Source organism: Acanthochromis polyacanthus, chromosome 22, assembly GCF_021347895.1.
Source record: "Acanthochromis polyacanthus isolate Apoly-LR-REF ecotype Palm Island chromosome 22, KAUST_Apoly_ChrSc, whole genome shotgun sequence".
Classification (NCBI taxonomy): Eukaryota; Metazoa; Chordata; class Actinopteri; family Pomacentridae; genus Acanthochromis; species Acanthochromis polyacanthus.
The window spans coordinates 11,164,335-11,183,982 of NC_067134.1; the positions used below are offsets into that span (position 1 = coordinate 11,164,335).

The following is a 19,648-nucleotide window of genomic DNA, read 5'->3' on the forward strand; positions in this document are numbered from 1 at the left end:
CTTTGTCTTTATAGCAGTTTTTGGCACATTTTTGCACCTCTCTGTGATCATTTTATGTCACACTGACATAATCTTTTGCGTCTCTATGGCCATGTTTTGTATCATTTTTTTCATTTTGTCCGTCTTTGGGACTATTTTGCATCTCTTGATGGGCGTTTGTCGTCCCATTTGTATCGCTTTACGATTGTCTGCCTTCACTTCTGCTCATTTTCTATTACATTTTGGTTGTTTTTCCATCTCTTTGTTGCCTTTCTGTGTTCTCTGAACTCATGTTTTGTCACATTTCGCCCATTTTCTATCTCTTTTTGTCAATTGGTGGAATATTTTGTCCATTTTGTGTGTTCTTTAGGGGCATTTAGCACCTTTTGATAATTCTCGTTTTATTTGCATGTGTTTGTTGTCCTTTGCATTTAATTTTTTGCTACATTTTTTGTCACATTTCGCTTATTTTGTGTGTCTTTGGGGTCATTTTGTACATGCTGATGGCCGGTTTTTTGGTGCTATTTGCATCTCTTTATTATTCTTCTCATTTCTGCTACATTGGTTGTTTTGCATCTCTCTTTGTAGCAGTTCTGTGTCTCCTTGAGGTCATTTTGTGTCACATTTTGGCTATTTTATGCCTCATTTTAATTGTTTTTGTTGCCATTGTATCTTTTTAGGGCGTTTTCATCTATTTTTCGTCTCCATCTGGAACGTACTTCATAATTCTGGGATCCTTTATGTGGTAAGCGTATTCATTTTGTTTGCACAGAATCACTGGAAAAAACGCTGCTCTCAAAACAAGAACAACTAACTTATTTCAAGGAACTTTTACCCTGAAATAAGGGACAAAACTTGCCAACAGAACAAGTGAAAAACGGCTTGGTAAGATTTCTTGAAATAAGATATGATCTTAAAATTAACTGGGAAAACTTATTTTGAGCTATATTTTACCAGGATTGTCAAGCTTTAACCTAAAATATGCCAGACATGCTTAAAAAAAAGCAGTTTTTCATTCAAAAATAGATTTTTGCTTTTATGTAACTTCCTAATTTGAGATGTTTTAACCCTCTTGTCTTCGATTACAGGCACCAAAAAATATTGTTTCCTTGTCTAAAAAAAAATCCAGCAAAAAAAAACATCCCCAAATTCCTGAAAATTTGCAAAACCTTGAAGAAAATTCTAATAATTCCTTAAAAGTTTCCCCAAAAGGTTTAATTTTAAAACATTCCCCCAAATTTAGCAAGAAAATTCTTGTAAAATTTTTCAAAAAATGAGTAAAAATCTTCCAAAAAAAATCCTAAAAATATCTGAAGTGATTACATGTATATATCAGTAGAACTTCTAATGTTTTCTTTAAGAACATTCAGATTTGTAAATGTTTTTGAGAAACATTTTTAACATTTCTCTTTTTTCCCCCACCAAAAATTTTCAAAAATTTCCCAAAAATGTTGAAAATGTGTAAGTTTCACTGGGGAAAAAAAAAAAAAAAAAAATTCTCCACATTTCCAAACTTTAAAACGGGTCAATTTTGACCCCACAAGACGACACGAGGGTTAAACTTATTTAGAGTTTTGTTGTAAAATTGAACTCAAAACAAGATCATTTCAAGATTGTTTGACTTCAAAAATCTTGCTAAAATGTCACTTGTTAAGTGAATTTACCTTAAATCAAGTGGGATGAGACATTTTGACGAAAAATAAGACAAATAGACTTGGTAAGATTTTGAGCTTTTGCAGTGCAGAAACAAGAACTTCAAGCACGTTTCTAGCATGTGTATTTCCAGAGTGACCTTCTGTTAAAGTGCTGGTTTTACTGTCAGCAGAAATTCAATCACAAATTACACAAAGCAGGCAGTTTAACATCCTCATTTTCATTTTTATTGTACAAAAATACATGTTTCTCTTCAAGCAGCTTCTCGGTATTTGCGATGTGCAAAGGACACAGTCGATTCAAGTACATTTTCACACAGTTGCTCGTTTGATTTAGAGGTAGGCCTTCATATTTCAAACAGGTCTGAGGTAGTGTGCAAGATTTCCCGCTGATCGTTTAGTGCTGTGAGATGAACATCAAGTTGATCGTAGACGGATTCCGTCCACATGTTCTCCAAATTAGTGCATGCCGGGGCGTCCTGCTTTCATGTGCTCACAGAACGTCGCAGTTCTGTGTTTATAAAGTGAAAAAGAAAAGAGGTTGTGCAACAACGCAAAAGTAAACAGTTCACCACACTGCAAATAAATTCATCAGAACAATTCAGGCTAAGATTAGAGGTTTCGGCAAAGATACACAAAAAGCCACAATGCAGGAACAAATCCTTCATTTCTGCTGAAACCGAGTCGAAAATATCTTTCAGCTCCCAGTTGAAATATCAGCTTCAGATTCACACCATTACAGTCGAATCAAATGGAAAAGCAGAGTTTCTTTTTAAAGTGTTTTTGCAAGCATTGTGTCACTTTGCAGGATTAGCAGCTCGCCTGCAAATGGAAAAAGTGACTTTATTTGTGCAGTTTGCGGGATGGGATTAGCTGCAAAGTGACCAATAAACTAATGAGACTGAACAGGAAACCAGATTTACAGAGTGTGTGTGCGAAGAAGTGACAGTGGTGGCTCTGTTTTTATCCAATCTAAGTGAAATAAGCTCCCTGATTGCGTAAAAGCTTGCAAAGCAAAAATGAAAAGATCCAAATAAATCCTCCATGTGTTCGCGTGATTTTAAAGAACGTTTGGTGATTCGCTTCATTCCTGACATTTTGGCTGCCAAACTATTAGTGCAGTTCTGATTGATTCACCCCTAAATACCCAACATACCAACAATGCAGACGTTAGCTTTAAGCTAACTCTGAATTTAAGCACTGATCATATCAATACAGCTCTCTGCTGTTCAATTTTTAGATCGATTCATGAAGCCCAACTGTTTATCCACTCATGTCTTGTAACTGCACGTCTGTCGTCACCTTGCATCTAAAAATCGATCTTGCTTCTTGATTTTCTACTGTTTCTTACAGGCAATAAACCCCATGAAAATTCCAAAGCCAATGACGTATCGTCTCTAGGGCTGGACCCGAATATCCGAATATTCGTTCGCTACGGTGGTATCCTGATATTAATTTTGGTATCCGAATATTCGCCTGGTCGGAACAAATATTCTGCATTACTGTCTTCGGCTGACATCGCCTCATCCCATCCTTTGATCACATAAACATATACACTTATGTCTATGTGATCAGCCCCTCCTCCCCCCAGACTAAAATAGGAATATTCGGAGCTCGTCTCTTTCCTTCGCCTTCGGCTCCAGGTGGCTGTCCACTCTGACGTCACGCTTCACTTTGTTGCTTAAACACAAGACAAGATGCGGAAGACCTCCGCTGTTTGGGAATTCTTCAGTTTAACTGAAGACAAAACGAAGGCAGTGTGCAAAATTTGCGTCCGGGAGGACACCCACCCCCCTACCCCCAGACATTACGGGGCGGAACGAATAGTCGGATATTCGTCTTTAGTTGGGCCCGAATATCCAGAGACCAGAAACCACTATTCGGGCCAGTCCTGATCGTCTCCCAGTCTATCAGGAAATCATTAGCTTCAAGTTCTGATAAAGTTTCAGTTTGAGCTGACGTTAAACCCATGGGAGTAAGGAAAGCTGAAAATGAGCAGGTTTTTAGGTTTTCTTTGTAGCTTTAAGGGTGTTTTACATGTTAGGTTTCAGTCATTTCATGCATGCATGTGAGCTTCCATGGAATATCTTGTCAATTTAAATGAGATATTAATGAAATCAGACTTTATCATATTTGCCTGGGCTTTGGATTTGCAACAAGCAAACACTATTATATCCGTGGCAGATTGTTCCAGTGCTATAAGTCTAATCGAAAATGCTCATTGGCATCAAAAAAACACTGGATGTCTCACACAGACTGTTTAGCATCTACACTCTTTGTTTCTGCTTATTCTATGATACACTTTTTGTTATTTTCTTCAAAGAAATGTTAATATCCCGTACATTTTTTTTTTTTTTGCTCTTTTCTGTATTTTTCCATTCGGCTCATACAGGTGAAACATCCAAAGGTGCTGACATGTTCGCTAATGGGATTTGCTGACTGTAAGAAAAGCAGAAAATCTCGAAAGTTGTCCGTTAATTAATGGAGCATAAATGAACACATTGGAGCAGTAGAGCGCCCCCTAGTGGCAGGACGCGGTGTAAAAAATTAACTGTGACTTTCAAATTCCTGAGAAATCATTAGAGATCAGTTCCTGTCAGTCACCCCCGGAGACGACACATTAATGCCCCTTTAAGCCGCCCCCTGTGTGACTCCGATTATTCCTGACAGCACTTGAAAGCAGCGCTGAACTGACAGCAACCACTGCAGTCGCTGCTCTTCAGTTTCCTTCATGTGACTGAAGGCGACACGCGTTTCTATTTTTTTTAGAAGTTGGATGGTGGGGTAGTTTGTACTACTGGTGGGACCTAAAATAGCCCCACGTCAGGTGCAACTTTACACATCGGCTCAGGTTACAGCTCAACCAAAACACAGAGGGTCACAAAGTGCTCGTCAGTGTCAGATCTGTCCTTTGTTGTCTCGTCTAACCCCCAAAAATAAATATATTCATATATGTACAAAGTCCTGCATGTAAACAAAACCATCCACGTCTGTCTGGAGCCGCTCGGTTTCACACAGCAGCCGAGTGTTTCCCTCCGTCTCTGAGCTGTGGAGGCAAAGAAACGCTTGTTTTTTTTTTACCACCGAACACACCAAAGCCAAAGTGCAGTGACAGTTTTCCAGACAACACAAGCATTAATCAACTTAAATCTGCAGAAATATCAACTTTGTGGAGTCAGTTTCAGTCTCCAAACCCCAGATTTGACTGTCATTCTACTTCTATTCACAGCAAATATTTTAGTTAATGTCTTTAAATCACATTTTAGTTCCTATTTACTGGCATTTATAACAGATTTTCAGCTTTTCATGAACACACAAATAACTAACATGCTTCAATAAGCTGAAGAAGATCACTCTAATGTAATGAAAATGTGGATGAGTGATGCTTTGTTTTCTGTTTTGCAGATGCATCGAAATCCTGACGACTTCTGTGAATGTAAATTTCTGTTTTTCATTTTAATGCAGTTGTGACATAATATTCTGATACTGTGCCAGTTTATAGTTTCCATTTATAGCTGCAAGGAGCTGGCCAGACACCATCTCAGACTGTAAACACTTCAGATCCTCCCCTATTTTTCCTTATTTATGGGCTTTCAAGTTAGTGTTTTTATCGGTTTTTACATTTTTTTAACCTGAAACACTCAAAGTCCAAGCCAAAGTCTTGAAAAAACAACTAAACTAGCATTTTTGAATCTGTTATTTATCATTTAATTGACCTGACTCTGCACTGAGCCAAAGCCTTGCTCTTATTTTAAAGCTCTGAAGGCACCACAGCTTGTTTTCACTGAGCGTCCGTCAGTGCAGAAACAGGTGCCACTTCGGTCGAACCAACTCGTTGCTGAACCTCGCACACTCAGCACCTGCAGATCTATTTTCAACATTAAGAGGATGCAGCCGGCACAGGTGCTTCATCCGCTCCGCTTTCAGAGGCCTCAGACCGGCTGCCGTGCCTTTGGAGCAGAAAGTGGCTGTGCGTAAAAGGCTACGGTGACTTTGGAGCGGATAGCAGCTGTGCGTAAAAGCCGGCGCTGCCTTTGGAGCATATGGCTGTGCGTAAAATGCTGCGATATTTTTGGAGCAGATACTAGTTGTGCGTAAAAGCCTGTGGTGACTTTGGAAAAAATGTTATGCGTAAAAGTCAGCTAGGAGCCGTGCTGGACTGCTGGTGGTAATTTTTGTGCGCTCGTGTGTAAAATCCACTCACCAGTTTCCTCTGGTTGCTGAGGCAGAAAGTGCAGATGGGCCGCAGAGGGGGCGCACTGAGCGCAGCGGGGCCGTGCAGGATGCTCTGGTAGCGGATGCAGGGCTGCCCGTCCCGGCAGTCCTCCCCCAGCAGCAGCACGTTGGCCAGGTGGGAGATGTAGCTGGAGGCCAGGCGCAGCGTCTCTATCTTGGAGAGCTTTCTGTCTGCGGGCTCGGTGGGAATGAGTGTGCGCAGCGCCGTGAAGGCCGAGTTCACGCTGTGCGTCCTGTCCCGCTCCCGCGCGTTGGCCGCCTGCCTTTGTTTGCTCGCTCCGGACAGACGCGAGTCTCCGCCGCTTCGTCCACCTCCGCTGCTGCTCCTCCTCCGCCGCCTCCTTCGTCTTGTTGCACCGGTTCGAGATTTCTCCTCTCCTACCGGCTCCGGCTCTCTGCGCGGGCTGCAGCCGCCGATAGACTTCCCGTCGGAGCTGTCGCTGCCGCTGTCCAGGTCGTCCAGGTCGGAGGCGATGCCGTCGTGCTGCGCGCTGCGATCGCTGCCTGTGGACTTCATCCTGCCGCTGCTCTGCTCTGACTGCAGCTGCTGCCGCGGCGCAGACCGACGGCTGCACGGCACTTTATCCTGGAGGTGAAAATAGCACCGGGGGGCCAAGCAGCTGCCGCCGATCCGGTGACCGAGGGGGTTTGCGCCGTCCTGCCCCCCGGCGGGTCAGCATACCTTTCTAATGGATGACGGCTGCTTTCTAGGTCGACAACCCGCCGCGGAAAAGGGAAGACAGGTGGAGCCTAAAGGAGGGGAGGAGGAGGAGGCACCTGTTGTGGTCTGAAGGATGCAGGTTTAAATTAGGCTCGACCGATACCAGGCGTCCTCCAAGGCCGATAACAGGTGATCAGGAAACAGAGAAGAAACGAAGGGAAAATCTATCAGATGTATCATTTTAAAGTTTTCACTGATTGATTCAATTGATTTGTGCAGTTTATTTTGAAATATCACAGAGAAAAAGTGAAAAATCTTACTAATGCAAAAATAATTAAGCACATTTTGGAAATGCTTATTTTGAAAACAGCTTCTATTTTGCCCTGCTTTCATTCATCTTTCCACTTTGGTGATGGGAGCCTGCTGTTTTTTTTTATTTCATCACCTTGAAATTACATTTTCAAGTGTTTTAATTTCAGTAAAAATGCAGCATCAGTTTACTCCTTTAGCCTTTCGTGTCTGAGGTTGCAACTTTGCCACTCTTTTATTTGAGTAGAATTAATTTTTAAAAAAAAGAAAAAGAAAGATTAGTAGAAATGCTGACAAAATCTGGTTTTACTTTTAGCTCTTTACACTCTAAAATGTCAACACGACTTAATTAAATGCTTAATTTCCAGATAAAAATTCAGATTTATTGATTTCTTTGAAGTGTCAAACATGGTTTTGATGAGCTGTGTTGATGTAAAAAGGCCGCTAATTGCATCAACTCAATCTTGCGTGTGATTTGTACTCAAATTTCTGCGTTAATTTAAAGCAAAATTCAAGTTGCAGTAAATTAATTAAATTGGCTTGATAGCTTAGTTTTTCTCCAGCTTGAGTTCAGGATTTCAAGTCTTTAAAAAGATGTGTTTAAGCTTCCAATTATTAAGCAGTTGCAGAGGAAGCTAATTGTTTTCGCTCAGCGTACTTCACAGATTCAACATAATTTAATTGAAAGCTGTCGTTACTCAAAAATGCTGACGCAAACTCTTGTTTTTTTTTGTACTTAAACCTTTGTATTTCAAGCGCAGGGAATGCGACCTGGACTCTGGTGTATACAGCAGATCCAGTTTAAAAAGTTATGTGCACAAAATAAATGACTAGGCTTTAAGTTTAGGCTTTCCTTTTCTAATTCTGCTCTTGTTTCTAACCTGAAAACTGACTGCTGTCAGTTTAAGTCTCAAACTGCTGCAGGATGAAGATGTTGGTGCATCTCGTCATAGGATTTCATTCTAAGAGACCACAATTACAGTAAACTTCACATTTTGTCTGCATTTGTGTCTCCGTAAACATCCTCAGTCGTCGGTTTTGAGCAGATTTTAGCCATTTTTTAACTAAAGGAAATCCAGCTGTGACGCTTCAATTTGAGTTTTTAAAAGACACTTTTAATCTGTAATGAAAGAGGAGGCACATCTCCATCAGTTAGCCTCTGATTATGAAACTTGACCTCCTTTAATTTAGTTTCCAAACCAAATTTAAATACACCTTTTATCAGATTTATTCATTTTCGCATTTTTAAGCAGGTTTACAGATATTTTGCAGGATTATTTGTTTTACAAGCACACTTTGTTCTTTTATTATTGCTTAAAATTAACTGAATTCTTCCTGTTTTTTTGCATTTTTTTCCCTTTTATTTACACTTTATTTGATGTTGGACTTTCCATTTTTGTGTCTTTCCAAGATAACTTCCATCAGTTTCATGAATGGACTCAGTGCTTCTGTACGGTTTATTCCACCAGTTCTCCTGCCCTCATGTGCCCTGGATGTAAAACTATGACTTTGCTGCAGGCTTAGCTTCCCTCTCTGACCGGTTTTAGCGTCTGACCGTTGTGTTTGTGTGTTTGCGCCCGCTGGCATCCAGGACGGAGGATAGCTTTGCTGCTTTGGCCGTCGCCTCCGAGGCTCTACTGAGTGAACAGTCCAGGTGTACCCGTCTGTGCCCACCATGATGGACACCAGCGCCCCCTCCTCCACCTTTGCCCAGTGCCATCTTTGGGGGTGGATATAAATATCTGCTAACGGACGATGACTTGTGCGTGCGTTGTCGCTGCTGTCGGGTCCGTTCGCAGCAGAAACGATGAAAACACATAAAAGTTATCGATTCTCCTGCAAATCAATTTACTTTTCTTTTTTTTTAACAAAAACACACACACCAGTCCTTGGTGAGATGTGGCTATCGTGATCTTTTCCTCCCTTTAGTTTGAGGATTTTCTGCGTTTTTGTGCATATTTGCATTCTTCACGGTGTTATTATTGTTGCCACTAGAGGGCAGCTAAACCCAAGTGTTGCTTTCTATTTTCAACACAAACAGATGATATTTCTGCAGGTTAAAGATGAAAAGTTGCAGCTACAGGAGAGTTTACAGCAACAAATTTAGCAGAAAAAGACGTTTTCAGGCGGGTAAAAGCTCAAATCGAGCAAATTAGTTCATCTATTTTTGATCCTTCGCTGCTGAAATTTATAATTTACTCACAAATATGTAAATAGCACATAGGTGCATGCACACAACTGCATCATTGCACATCTACACTGAACTTTACAGTCACTGCCTCCTATTATTTATGACATTTTTAGTCTATTTTTCCGTTGTTTTTCAAAGAATGTCGTGCAAATTTGTGCCTCTTCCAAGGCCAATATTAGTATTATTTAACAAAACAGATGATTAAAAAGAAGAAAAGTCCTCCACAGAAGTAATTTGAGGTTGTCATCCTTGATTCTGGATATTCCTGGATGGGAAAAGCTGACTTTTAAATGCCATATGCTGAGCTTAATGAGGTTGAAGCTGCCCAAAATGTTGAAAAGTTTGGGGTCACCCAGGCAATTTTAGGTTTTCCATGAAAGCTCACACTTTTTTTTCATGTGCCAACATAATTCCACAAGGGTTTTCTAATCATCAATGAGCCTTTCAACACCGTTAGCTAACACAATGTAGCATTTCAAGCACAAACTGTATGAGCATGTGACAAACAAAAACTCTCCGATCTTGCAGCTCCTCCGTCTTGGGCCGAGTGGAGGAAGGAGTTTGCTGCCGGGGTGGAATCCTAATTGGTGCGGAGCTAATGCGGCCTCATTAATCTCTTAATCCCGGTTTCCTCGCGGCCCCCGAGGCCTCGACCCGCCGGCTGTGAACTCGTCTGGCCCCTGCAGCAAAGTCAAACGCCGGCCGGAGCCAAAAACAGCGAAGCTAAAAAAGCATCCGCAGCTTCTGTAAACACCTCAAACGTCGTTTGTGAAGGAAATGCACGCTCTAGAGAAGACTGTGAGTGTTATTTCCTCTTCAGCTGCTCCTGATTCTGTTCTTTCAGGTGTTTCGTGTCCTCTGCTGGCCATGCTGCAGAGGTGGATGCATGTTTGCAAACAGCTTTAACTTACTGAGAGGTATGGGAGGTGAACGGGGCCACATGTTGCTGTTAGCTGATCAGGCTGTAAAAGTATTCAGTTAAAAAATAAAATAAAATGTGGCAGCAAAGGAGCCCGAAAAAATACACGTAAAACAGAGGAATAGTGCAACAACTGAAAAACAGCATCAAATATTTTGAAAAGAATGAGGCTTTTAGCTGATTTAAATGCAGAAAAGCAGCTGAATATTATGATGGGCACACAATTACTGTTTGTAAAAAATACAGATTTATAATGAGGATGTTATTTATTTCAATATTTTGAAGTCAGCATGCCAATCATAAATTTTTTCTTTGATTTTCATATAAAATGAAAATGGTTAATTTCACATGTTTCTGGTGTCGAAACGGTGCTTAAATAAAGTTTTCTTTCAATACAGATCCTCATTTGTCTTGATTTTAAGTCAATTTGACCACGAACAGAAGAGGTGTTTCGTGTCAGTTTGTCATCACTCCATAAAAAGAAAAAAATGTAAAAATGAATGTCATGTAAAACTATTGTATTTTGTATTTGTACATCAAAAAAGTATAACATGCATTTTTTTTCAGAAAAACGAGTGAATCATCCTCAGTGAACCTTGATCTGTGAGAGCTAAAGAACACCACTGCACTACATATTCACTGAAAAAGTTAGAAATGGAGTTAATGATTAGATATAAACAATGTTTGATGGGATTTTTTGGTTTCTGCCATTTTTGTATAATTAAACATGATCCATGAAAATCATTGCCGTTTCTGAGAAGTGAACATAACAGGAGGGTTAATGTCTGTCTTACCTTTTAGACTTTCTGTTTCGTGATTTAATTATTAATGAAATGTTTAATCTGAAGTAACTTGAGGTAAGAACTGAACCACTGAGGGTGTGTTTGAGTTTCAGTGCAGTGAGCCTGAGCTAAAGTGAATTTACTGACTTTTCTTTCCTCTTATATGATCATTTAATAGTTGTGCCAACATTTCAAGAGTTGATTTTGTTCTGAAAAGTAATTTTTTTTAGAGGAAAGTAACACATAGTCCTGCTAAAGACAAACTAGCCAAGCTTAATGAAGTCCACCTCCATCAAAGAATACAAATTTCAAATGTTACTGCAAACCTTCATTGTACCAATCCCAAGAAATAAGTTCATTTCAGTGAACTTCTTGACATTGTATGAAATCTGAGGGACACGGTACCCCTTAAGGACCTTTATTTTCTTACAAAACAACCAATAAACAATGTTTTACTAAAGAAATAATATCGATTATACAGTGATTAAGATATATACAACAAGACGTACACAACAATATAAAACAACCAAATAAATAAATACTCATACAGAGGTTTGGATTTATGGTGGAAAAACATGGAGAACTTACAGTGAAATAGAAATGAGGAGAAAATGAGCCTCACTGCAGTCTGACCAATGAGTGGAATATCAAAAATAATGATGATTCATGATGTGTTTGGAGGAAATGCTTTTTATAATGAAACTGGTTTCTATCAGCTTCAAAGCTGCCTGATTCTTCAATTTACAGTATTTTGGCGTTTTGATTGATGGTAACTTTCCCCCTGTTTTGGAGTTTTGGATGTGCTGAAAATGACTTTCAAAAATGAGTGGTTCTTTTGATGACGGTCTGGATCATCTGAAGGTTTGTTTTGTTGATGCCGACTCAACTCCACATGTTCAGTGGTTTGTTGATGTCAACCTCGTGTGATAGGAAGCTGGAAAAATAAGAAATACGAGATTGTAGAATCACTCAGATCCCTCATGAGATGAAACAAAAACACTTCAAGAGCACGTTGAGGGACATAAAAAGTAGATATGTCAAATATATAAAGGGAAAAAAAAGACAAGCTTTCCAGCCTCCTGACTCCCACGCTCTCACCAACCATCCTCCAGGCTTCCAGCATCCCAGACTTCCACTCTTTACATTTCTAGCCTCCACACTGCAACCAACAAGCCTCCCAGACTCCCAGGCTTCTGGCCTCTCCACTCCAAGTCTAACAGGCTCCAGCATTACCTACGCTTTCAGTGACCAGCCAACCTCCAGACTTTGAGAGTCCAGACTTCCAGCCTCTAGCATCCCAGAGAACACTCTTCAATCACCTCACCTACAGACTTCCAGGTGACCAGCGACCAGCCTCCAGTCACCTAGCCTCCAGACTCCCAGCGACCAGCTTCAGCAATCCAATGACCAGCCTTCACAGTTTCACTGACCAGCCGACACACTTCGTGCTTCCAACAACCAGCCTCCAGCCCCCATTGACCAGCTTTGGCACTTCCAGCTATCAGCCTCCACACTTCATGCTTCCATACTTAAGCAACCAGCCTCCGAACGCCCAGTGACCACACTCTCAGCCTCCAGACTCCCTACATTTAACCTTTTTGCTACCGACGTCAAGGCTCCCAGCATCCCAGTCCCGGGTTTCCATCACCAGTGCTCTGAGCTTCAACTGCTTCTGTCCTCCATCCATCCAGCAACCAAGCTCCATTCTCCATGCATCCTCCAGTATTCCAGAAACCAGGTTTCCAACATGTCCAAGTCCTTTTCCTCAGCCCAGTTTGTTTCCCATAAACTTGGTCAGTTAACCAGTCCTAAATTTCTGTTCTCACTTTGTGTTTGGTTGTATTTGTTTTCTAGCTTTGTTTTAAGTCCTTTTAACTATTGACTCGCCTCTAATTCATCAGGACTCCAACCCCCTTGTGTTGGGGCCAGATCCTTTCATGTGAGGGTGAGATTGGGATGCTTGATATGATCCTGATCTAGAACTCATCTTTGTGCTTCAAACTCCCTGAAGTCTTGAATGTGTTTTAAATCTCTCAAGATTTCCTTCCTGAGGATTTACATGCATAGCTTCAGAAATTCTTACATTTATGTTCACACACGTGTTCCAGCTGAGGACAACCTGCTGTCAAAAAAAAAAAAAAAAAAGCTTGAACAGCTGGAGTCGCAAGCAGATTTTTTTAGGCTATCAAAGCGAAATGCGTCTTTAAATATGTTCATGACGACAAGAACGGCAGACTCATCTGTAACTCACGAGAACAGCTGCATTTTTCTTCATGTTTAAGTCCTCTGACATACCTGCGTGCATCTCAGAGAAGATGACCAGCAGTGAAAACAACTCAAACCTTTACTTCTTAAGCTGCTATTGAAGCGCAATTAGAGCACAAATATCGAACAAATCCTGGCTCTGTGGCCAAACTGGAGTGTAAATCAGACTGGGCGACTGGACAAGCCAAGAAAGCACGAACAATTCAAGGTAAAATGACATGCATTGCAAGAAAACCTTTTTTATTTTAAACTGGTGCTTCATGTTCTTACCCTCTTGGAGCAAAGAGACCCTGAGTATCCACTACGGCAGGCACAGATGTTTGGTCGGACGCATCGACTGCCGTACAGACATTTCTGTTCACAGAGAGCTGGGAAACAGCAGAAACAGGAAGTCACAAGGTAAAAGCTGCAATAGGTGGCTTGCAAATGATGTCACATCCGCCTCATTACCTATCCATATCATGAAGTGGTGGTCAGCGGAGCTGATTGTTGACTGCAGCGAGCGTGGCTAACGTTCACTCATCGGTCAAAAATGCCTTTTGCGTGTGTTGTTTTAGGTTGTTCTAATCGATCAAATCGTGAAATTGATAAAGGATACTTCAGGGTTCCTCGTGAAGAGATTAAAAAATGGCCTCGCACTGAGGATTTTACGAAAAGACGCAGAGAAAAATGGCTCGCTAACATTTCCTTGAGTTCGAAGGGAGCGGAGTGAAAGAATGCCAGAGTCTGTGGCGATCACTTCGTTAAAGGTTAGTGAATTATTATGATATACATGCTTAGAGCCTTTCTGTGTTGGTTTTAAGACCCATTCTTTAAAGACTGTTAACACCAACTACCCACTTAACAAGCTAACGTTCGCTGTTTTTAGCTTGTTTACTGTCACAAAACTGTCACATTGAAGGATTATTTAGCCTGCCATGCAGTCACAATGCGCGGTTATTATTTCTCCATCTTCTTTTATCAACAACCAGATATGAGTTGGTGTTTTTATAAACATTGCGAATGTTTCACCTGAAAAGAACAGCAGAAACATGTTTTAGCATCCACCGAGCTAACACACCTAGCAAGTACAAGTTTACATAAATCGTTACTTACACGGCTTTTTATGATGCAGGATTTGTCTTTCAGGATCTTAACTCCGACTTCTTTAACCCGTCCACAGACAAAGAAATTGTATGAATCCATGCTTTTCCAAGCCTTCGTTTGTTTAGCAGTGCAAAAGCTTGTTTGTAGCACCAGATAGTTTGAAATATCAGGGAACTGAACTGGCGGATATTTTTCCAACTCGTAGGTCAAATCCTTCGTGGATAACGCATACGGATCTATGCCATCACAAAATTGGAGTGTTTCGATGTATCGAGTTTGAGAATTAGAATCTAAAGCACGAAAATACTCCGAAAAAGAGTCGCGTTTTCCTTGCTCTGCGGCAGCCATTTTGGTTGGCCTGACCACCACTTCATTAACCGGAAGTTAATGCCACCGCTAAAGTCACGTGTTTGCAAGCCACCTATACATTTTTGTCAGCCAAGTTTAGATGAGCAGCTTATCACCTTACTCTGCACTTAAACTACATTTATGACCCAATCAGCAACGGGTGTCTTTCACAGTGATGTTACATTTGCGCTAACAGAGGTTGTGTGTCTGTGCTTTGTTGCCGTACTCACGTATCTGACACAGCATGCCCTGCCATCCTGGAGCACAGTGGCAGGTGTTTGGACCGACACACTCTCCTCCATTCAGACACTTCTGGAGACAGCTGGCTGAGAGGCGACAAAAGACAACATCGAATATTTGTGAGGAAACGGTGAATCTGTTAATGTCTGTTTTAGATTTTGGAAAATTTTCGGTGCTTTTATATAGTTTTATAACACTGTCACAAATGACGTACATAAATGTTTTTAAGCAGTCCTGTAATTCAGTTTTGAGGGGAAAAAGGCATTGGTGTAACATTTGTGAGGCAGTATTAGGATACATTAAAATCATAATAAAATGCTGCAGTAAACACACAATAAGATTTTTTTTTACATTCTTCTACAATAAATTGAAATGCGCTGCAGTGAAACACACTACAATAAATTTCTACATATAAATATCCTTTTATACAATATGTTGTATTAGATTACAGTGAAGTGTGTTACACTAAAATACCATTAGTCACATTTTTATACAATATATTGAAATTGGCTGCAATGAAATGCACTGTTATGAAATATTGTAAAAAAATGTTTTTGACACAATATATGGTATTATACAGTCTTAAAACATAATGCAACAGTAATGAATACATAAATCTATTTTTATATGATGTGCACTATTATAAAATTACAGTAAAGTTAAAAAAATATATTTTTATACAATAATATATTAATATACAGGAGTGCACTGTATTACATTAAAATACTAATATGTTGCAGTGAAATGCTCCACAATAATACCAATAAATAAGTTGTTTTATAAAAATGTACATAGACAAAATCTCATAAAATACTAGTTAAATATATTAGAATAAAATACAAATATATTCAAAAAATATATCTCTGTATACTGTACGTATATGTAGTAATATATTCAGTTAAATTTACAACGATAAAATACCAATAAATATCTTTTTTTTTTAAATATTCGGTAAAATGTAGTGTAATAAAAATGTGTCTAATTTGAAAAATAATTATCTTCTTGGACAATATCTGATATTTGTATGTTATAAAAGCACACTGCAGTGGACAGCCTGTAATAGGATGTAATGTATGATTCCAATAAACACACACACACAATAGACATGTGAAATATACACGTATCGTCCACAGCAGAAACACCACGCTGACTTCTACCAGCTGTAGAGAAAACAAGCAGATCTTCATCCTGAACTCGATCATGCTTGTTGCTACGGATACATCTAAATCATCTCTCTTCCACTGGTTCATCTGATTTGCAGTGAAAACAGTCGATTGAGTTCGCATGTGAACTGCAGCTACTGCAGCTTCCCAGCTTTGTGCGATTCTCACTTCAAGTGGAGAAAAATCTCCTATTTCAGCAACTAGAACTAAATAATTTAGCAAAATATGTCAGTTAAACCAAATGTTGCAAAGCAGAGAAGCTAATGATGGCTGACAGGACGTCCTGGACCGAAGGAGCCGAACATACTTCATTAAAAATCCCTAATAGGTTATAATTATCCGTGATTAAACCCGTCTTCTCTCAAATTTCTCTCTTGCTTGCTGCAGAGAAATCCAAAGGTCAGCCTCGTGAACGGCTCCAGATGTTCCACCTCATGGTTTCCACATGTGAGGCGTCTTTACTGATATTAAATCCATATGCAGAGAATTGGCAGCAGGTTTCATTATGGATTACTTGTTTAAACCATACAGGAATGCAATATTTTTTTTTTTTTATTTTACAGTGACTGAATCTCATGTATGTTTATGCTTTTAGTATGAATTGCTCATACTGGTTCTTTTGGAGAATGGTGGGGGTGTCGTAAATGAAATGAGTTTGTGTCTGCACGGTTGAGATTCTTACGTTTGTTGCATCTCGTCCCTCGCCAACCAGACGGACAATCGCAGACGTCTGGACCGACACACCTGCCGCCGTTCATACACATCGGCTCGCACACACCTGGAGAGAAGCAATGAGGTCAGGATTTATCCGACGACCAAATGAACCAATTAAAATCTGTTTTTTTATTGTACGTTTTTGAAAGGTCAGAATGAAAAGTAATCACTCCACGTTAGCTAGCAGTTATTTTGCTTCTGTTGTCCCTGCAAAGTTCTGCAGAAAAACTCCTTTTCTTTTCATTAAAATGGACTGAAACGGAAATTTGACTTGCGGAACTGTCATATCAACACTACCCACTGTCACCGCTGTGTTTTGTAGAACAAGAAACTCATTCTGAAGTCCACCTTTAATAACACATTAAACAAAATGCAATTTAAAATCACATTATGGCCCAATTTCTTTTTTTTTTACCATTTTGGAATCATCTCAAAGAGCAGCACAGGGAAGTTTCTCAGAAGTAATGTGAAGAATTTAATCTACTAAATACTGAAATGGGAAAACAGAGTAGAGGAAAAGATGGTAAAGGTGGCAAAAGAAAGAAGACCTGCGGGTGGTTCAGGAAATGAATGACATATTATTTCATAAAAGTGTAATTACGAAAGACTAACTTTTCTCACAGCGCCTCCCAGTGTATCCCTGCAGACAGGAGCAGACGTTGTTCCTCATGCATAGACCACCATTTTTACAGGGAGGACTGCAGACGGCTGGGAGAGGAAGAAGAAAAAAGAATGTTCAGTAGATATTACAGTGGTATGAGGTGCGATCAGAAAGTTGTGAGACTGCCTTAGTATATGAGAGTTACTGTCACGAGTCAGAGGAGTCAGGAGACGACACAACCAACATGTACATTTGCAATTTCACAACAGCCTCTGATCTGGTGCAAACATCAACAACAACAAACGTCACGTTGTATGTAGAACTTTAGAGGATCAAAAGTTCATGCATCTGGTGATGAGAAGTGGATCTGCGGCTACCATCAAGAGAAGAAACGGCAGGTTTTAATGGTGGAAGAGCCGGAGAAAGGGTTTGCAGCCAAATTTAGATCAACCACAGGACTTTTTGATCACACCTTGAGTTAACATAAATCAGTGAACACGATTTTAGGTTTACCGTTCTGACACTGTGCTCCGTAGAAACCGTGAGGACAGTCGCAGGTATTCGGCCGAACACACGAACCTCCATTCAGACAAACGGGAGAGCAAAGAGCTGGAGGAAGAAAAAGCAATGACACGTTAGTACAACCACGAAAAAAAAAACACACTGACCGCTTCAGACATTTTTTTAAAATCATCTTTGCTTGCAAATTTAGTGATTTACGGCATTAGTAACAACACTCACCAGTATCACAGGATGGTCCAGTCCAGCCTGGTGGACACATACACCTGTCTGGAGAAACACACTGGCCTCCATTGTGACAATGACGACTACATACCACTAAAATCAATGAGAAACAGTATTAATCACAAGAATGATGAGCTAGGAAAGCAGATCAATTGGGAGATATAAGCACCGACTGGTAAATTAATGATAGAAACTGTTTCAAAAATTGAACAAACTCAGACATGGTAATTGTGATTAAAAATTGTGAACTCACTAGTCTCACATCGAGGTCCAACAAACCCATAAGGACAAGAACAAGTGAGCAGTCCCACACAGGTGCCTCCATTTTCACACGGTAACCTGCACAGAGCTGCAGAAATGGATTTTTGGACATATTATTCATTTATTTTCAGTATACGTCTTTATATGTACCAAATACCTTGGCATTCTTTAGATCCATTTTTTAAAAAAAGTACTTAATATAGCTTTCCAGACCCTTGAAAATTAAGAATTTTTCAACTTTATGATCGACTAAATAGCATATCAGCCAAAAGAACCTCATCCACGGTTGAAAGTTTGTGATTTTTTTTGGGGTCCAGTTAAGACTTTTAGGAAATTACTACTGTTTTTGCATGTTAAAAAGATTCCTGACTGGATTATTTGGGAAAAACCATTGAGCTTTACCCTCCTGACAAGTCTCTCCATGGAAACCTCTGGGACACTGACACACCTCAGGAGCAACGCAAACCCCTCCGTTCATGCACTCCGGATTACAGATTGCTAGTAAAATACAGCAAACCAGAAGAAGTAATCAACAAAAGCGAACTTAAAGCAATCCAAACACATACCGATGCGGCCGTTAAACGTTTACCTGTCTGACAGTTGGATCCCGTGTAGCCTGGTTTGCAGCGGCATGTGTTGGGTGCAGCACACTCCATGTTTCTACCACATGGATGCCTGCAAACAGCTAAAAACACACACAAGTTTGGTGGCTGTTCACAACAACAACCTGAAGTGAGCTACAATGGCACGATCGTTCTCCGTCCATCCTACTCAGCAGATTTGAGTCATGCGACTTCCTCTTGACATGATTATTACATTGAACAACGAAGACTTCAGGTGAGCATTACAACCATTCCAGAAGCACTGGGATTGGTGTATCCCTGCATAAGACTGCTTTGATGGGAATGGCAGCAAAACTCAAATTGAGGAAAGTTCTGATCAACCCTCCCATAATAAGAATCTACCCAAAGTTGACCCCAGGCTTACCCTGACAGACTCGTCCATCCCCAGTGTATCCTACTGGACACCTTCCACAGCGGAAGCTACCATCCACGGCCGGCTCACACTGGACACCAGGAAAACACGGCCGCTCAGCACAGGTTGGGACATGTTTGTTAGCTGTTGTTCCACTCTTGACCAACGCCTGGGTGGAGGTGGCTCTTTGTCCCGGGGAGCTGTAGACGGTTTTACCCGGCATCGTGAGGGTCACCACTGGCACCATCTGCAACGCCTCTGATCCAGGCTCGGCTTCGTCTCCGTCTGCAGAGAACTCGGACTCGGACAACGAGTAGGACAGAGCGGTGAGGGCGGCTGTAAGTGGGAGGGCAGGTCTCAGAGGGGTCCAGGGCTTGAGCAGGGGCTGGGTGTTCTGTTTGGACGGCGTTACTCCAACAGACTGAGAGGAGAGTTGAGGAGCAGGTGGAGTTACCCTTAAAGTCGTGGTTCCTTCAGACTTCTGGAAGATGATAGAGGAAGGATCATTACCTACCATCCTGT

General features: G+C 40.6%; 2 protein-coding genes across 4 annotated transcripts in view; both read right to left on the reverse strand.

Moving 5' to 3' along the window:
* Positions 1–1,831: 1,831 nt before the first annotated feature.
* Positions 1,832–7,562, reverse strand: si:ch211-246m6.4 (basic helix-loop-helix transcription factor scleraxis). The gene is made up of 2 exons (XM_022210434.2): positions 5,836–7,562; positions 1,832–4,677 (listed from the first exon to the last, which is right to left on the reverse strand). Exons 1-2 carry the CDS (start codon positions 6,382–6,384, stop codon positions 4,642–4,644), a joined length of 585 nt encoding a protein of 194 aa, XP_022066126.2. The 5' UTR covers positions 6,385–7,562; the 3' UTR covers positions 1,832–4,641.
* A 3,569-nt stretch (positions 7,563–11,131) lies between these two features.
* Positions 11,132–19,648, reverse strand: part of si:ch211-246m6.5 (von Willebrand factor D and EGF domain-containing protein) — a 56,336-nt gene continuing 47,819 nt past the window's right edge. For 2 of the 3 annotated variants that reach the window (XM_051942215.1, XM_051942214.1), the window contains exons 23-33: positions 19,139–19,607; positions 18,741–18,836; positions 18,554–18,649; positions 18,144–18,239; positions 17,888–17,983; positions 17,660–17,755; positions 17,158–17,253; positions 16,514–16,609; positions 14,659–14,754; positions 13,265–13,362; positions 11,132–11,663 (exon numbers count right to left, since the gene is read on the reverse strand). In XM_051942215.1, coding sequence (XP_051798175.1) covers positions 11,643–11,663; positions 13,265–13,362; positions 14,659–14,754; positions 16,514–16,609; positions 17,158–17,253; positions 17,660–17,755; positions 17,888–17,983; positions 18,144–18,239; positions 18,554–18,649; positions 18,741–18,836; positions 19,139–19,607 — 1,356 coding nt within the window. In that variant the 3' untranslated portion in view covers positions 11,132–11,642. Of the gene's footprint in view, positions 11,664–13,264; positions 13,363–14,658; positions 14,755–16,513; positions 16,610–17,157; positions 17,254–17,659; positions 17,756–17,887; positions 17,984–18,143; positions 18,650–18,740; positions 18,837–19,138; positions 19,608–19,648 lie in introns of those variants that run through there. The other variant, XM_051942216.1, reaches the window with a different exon arrangement.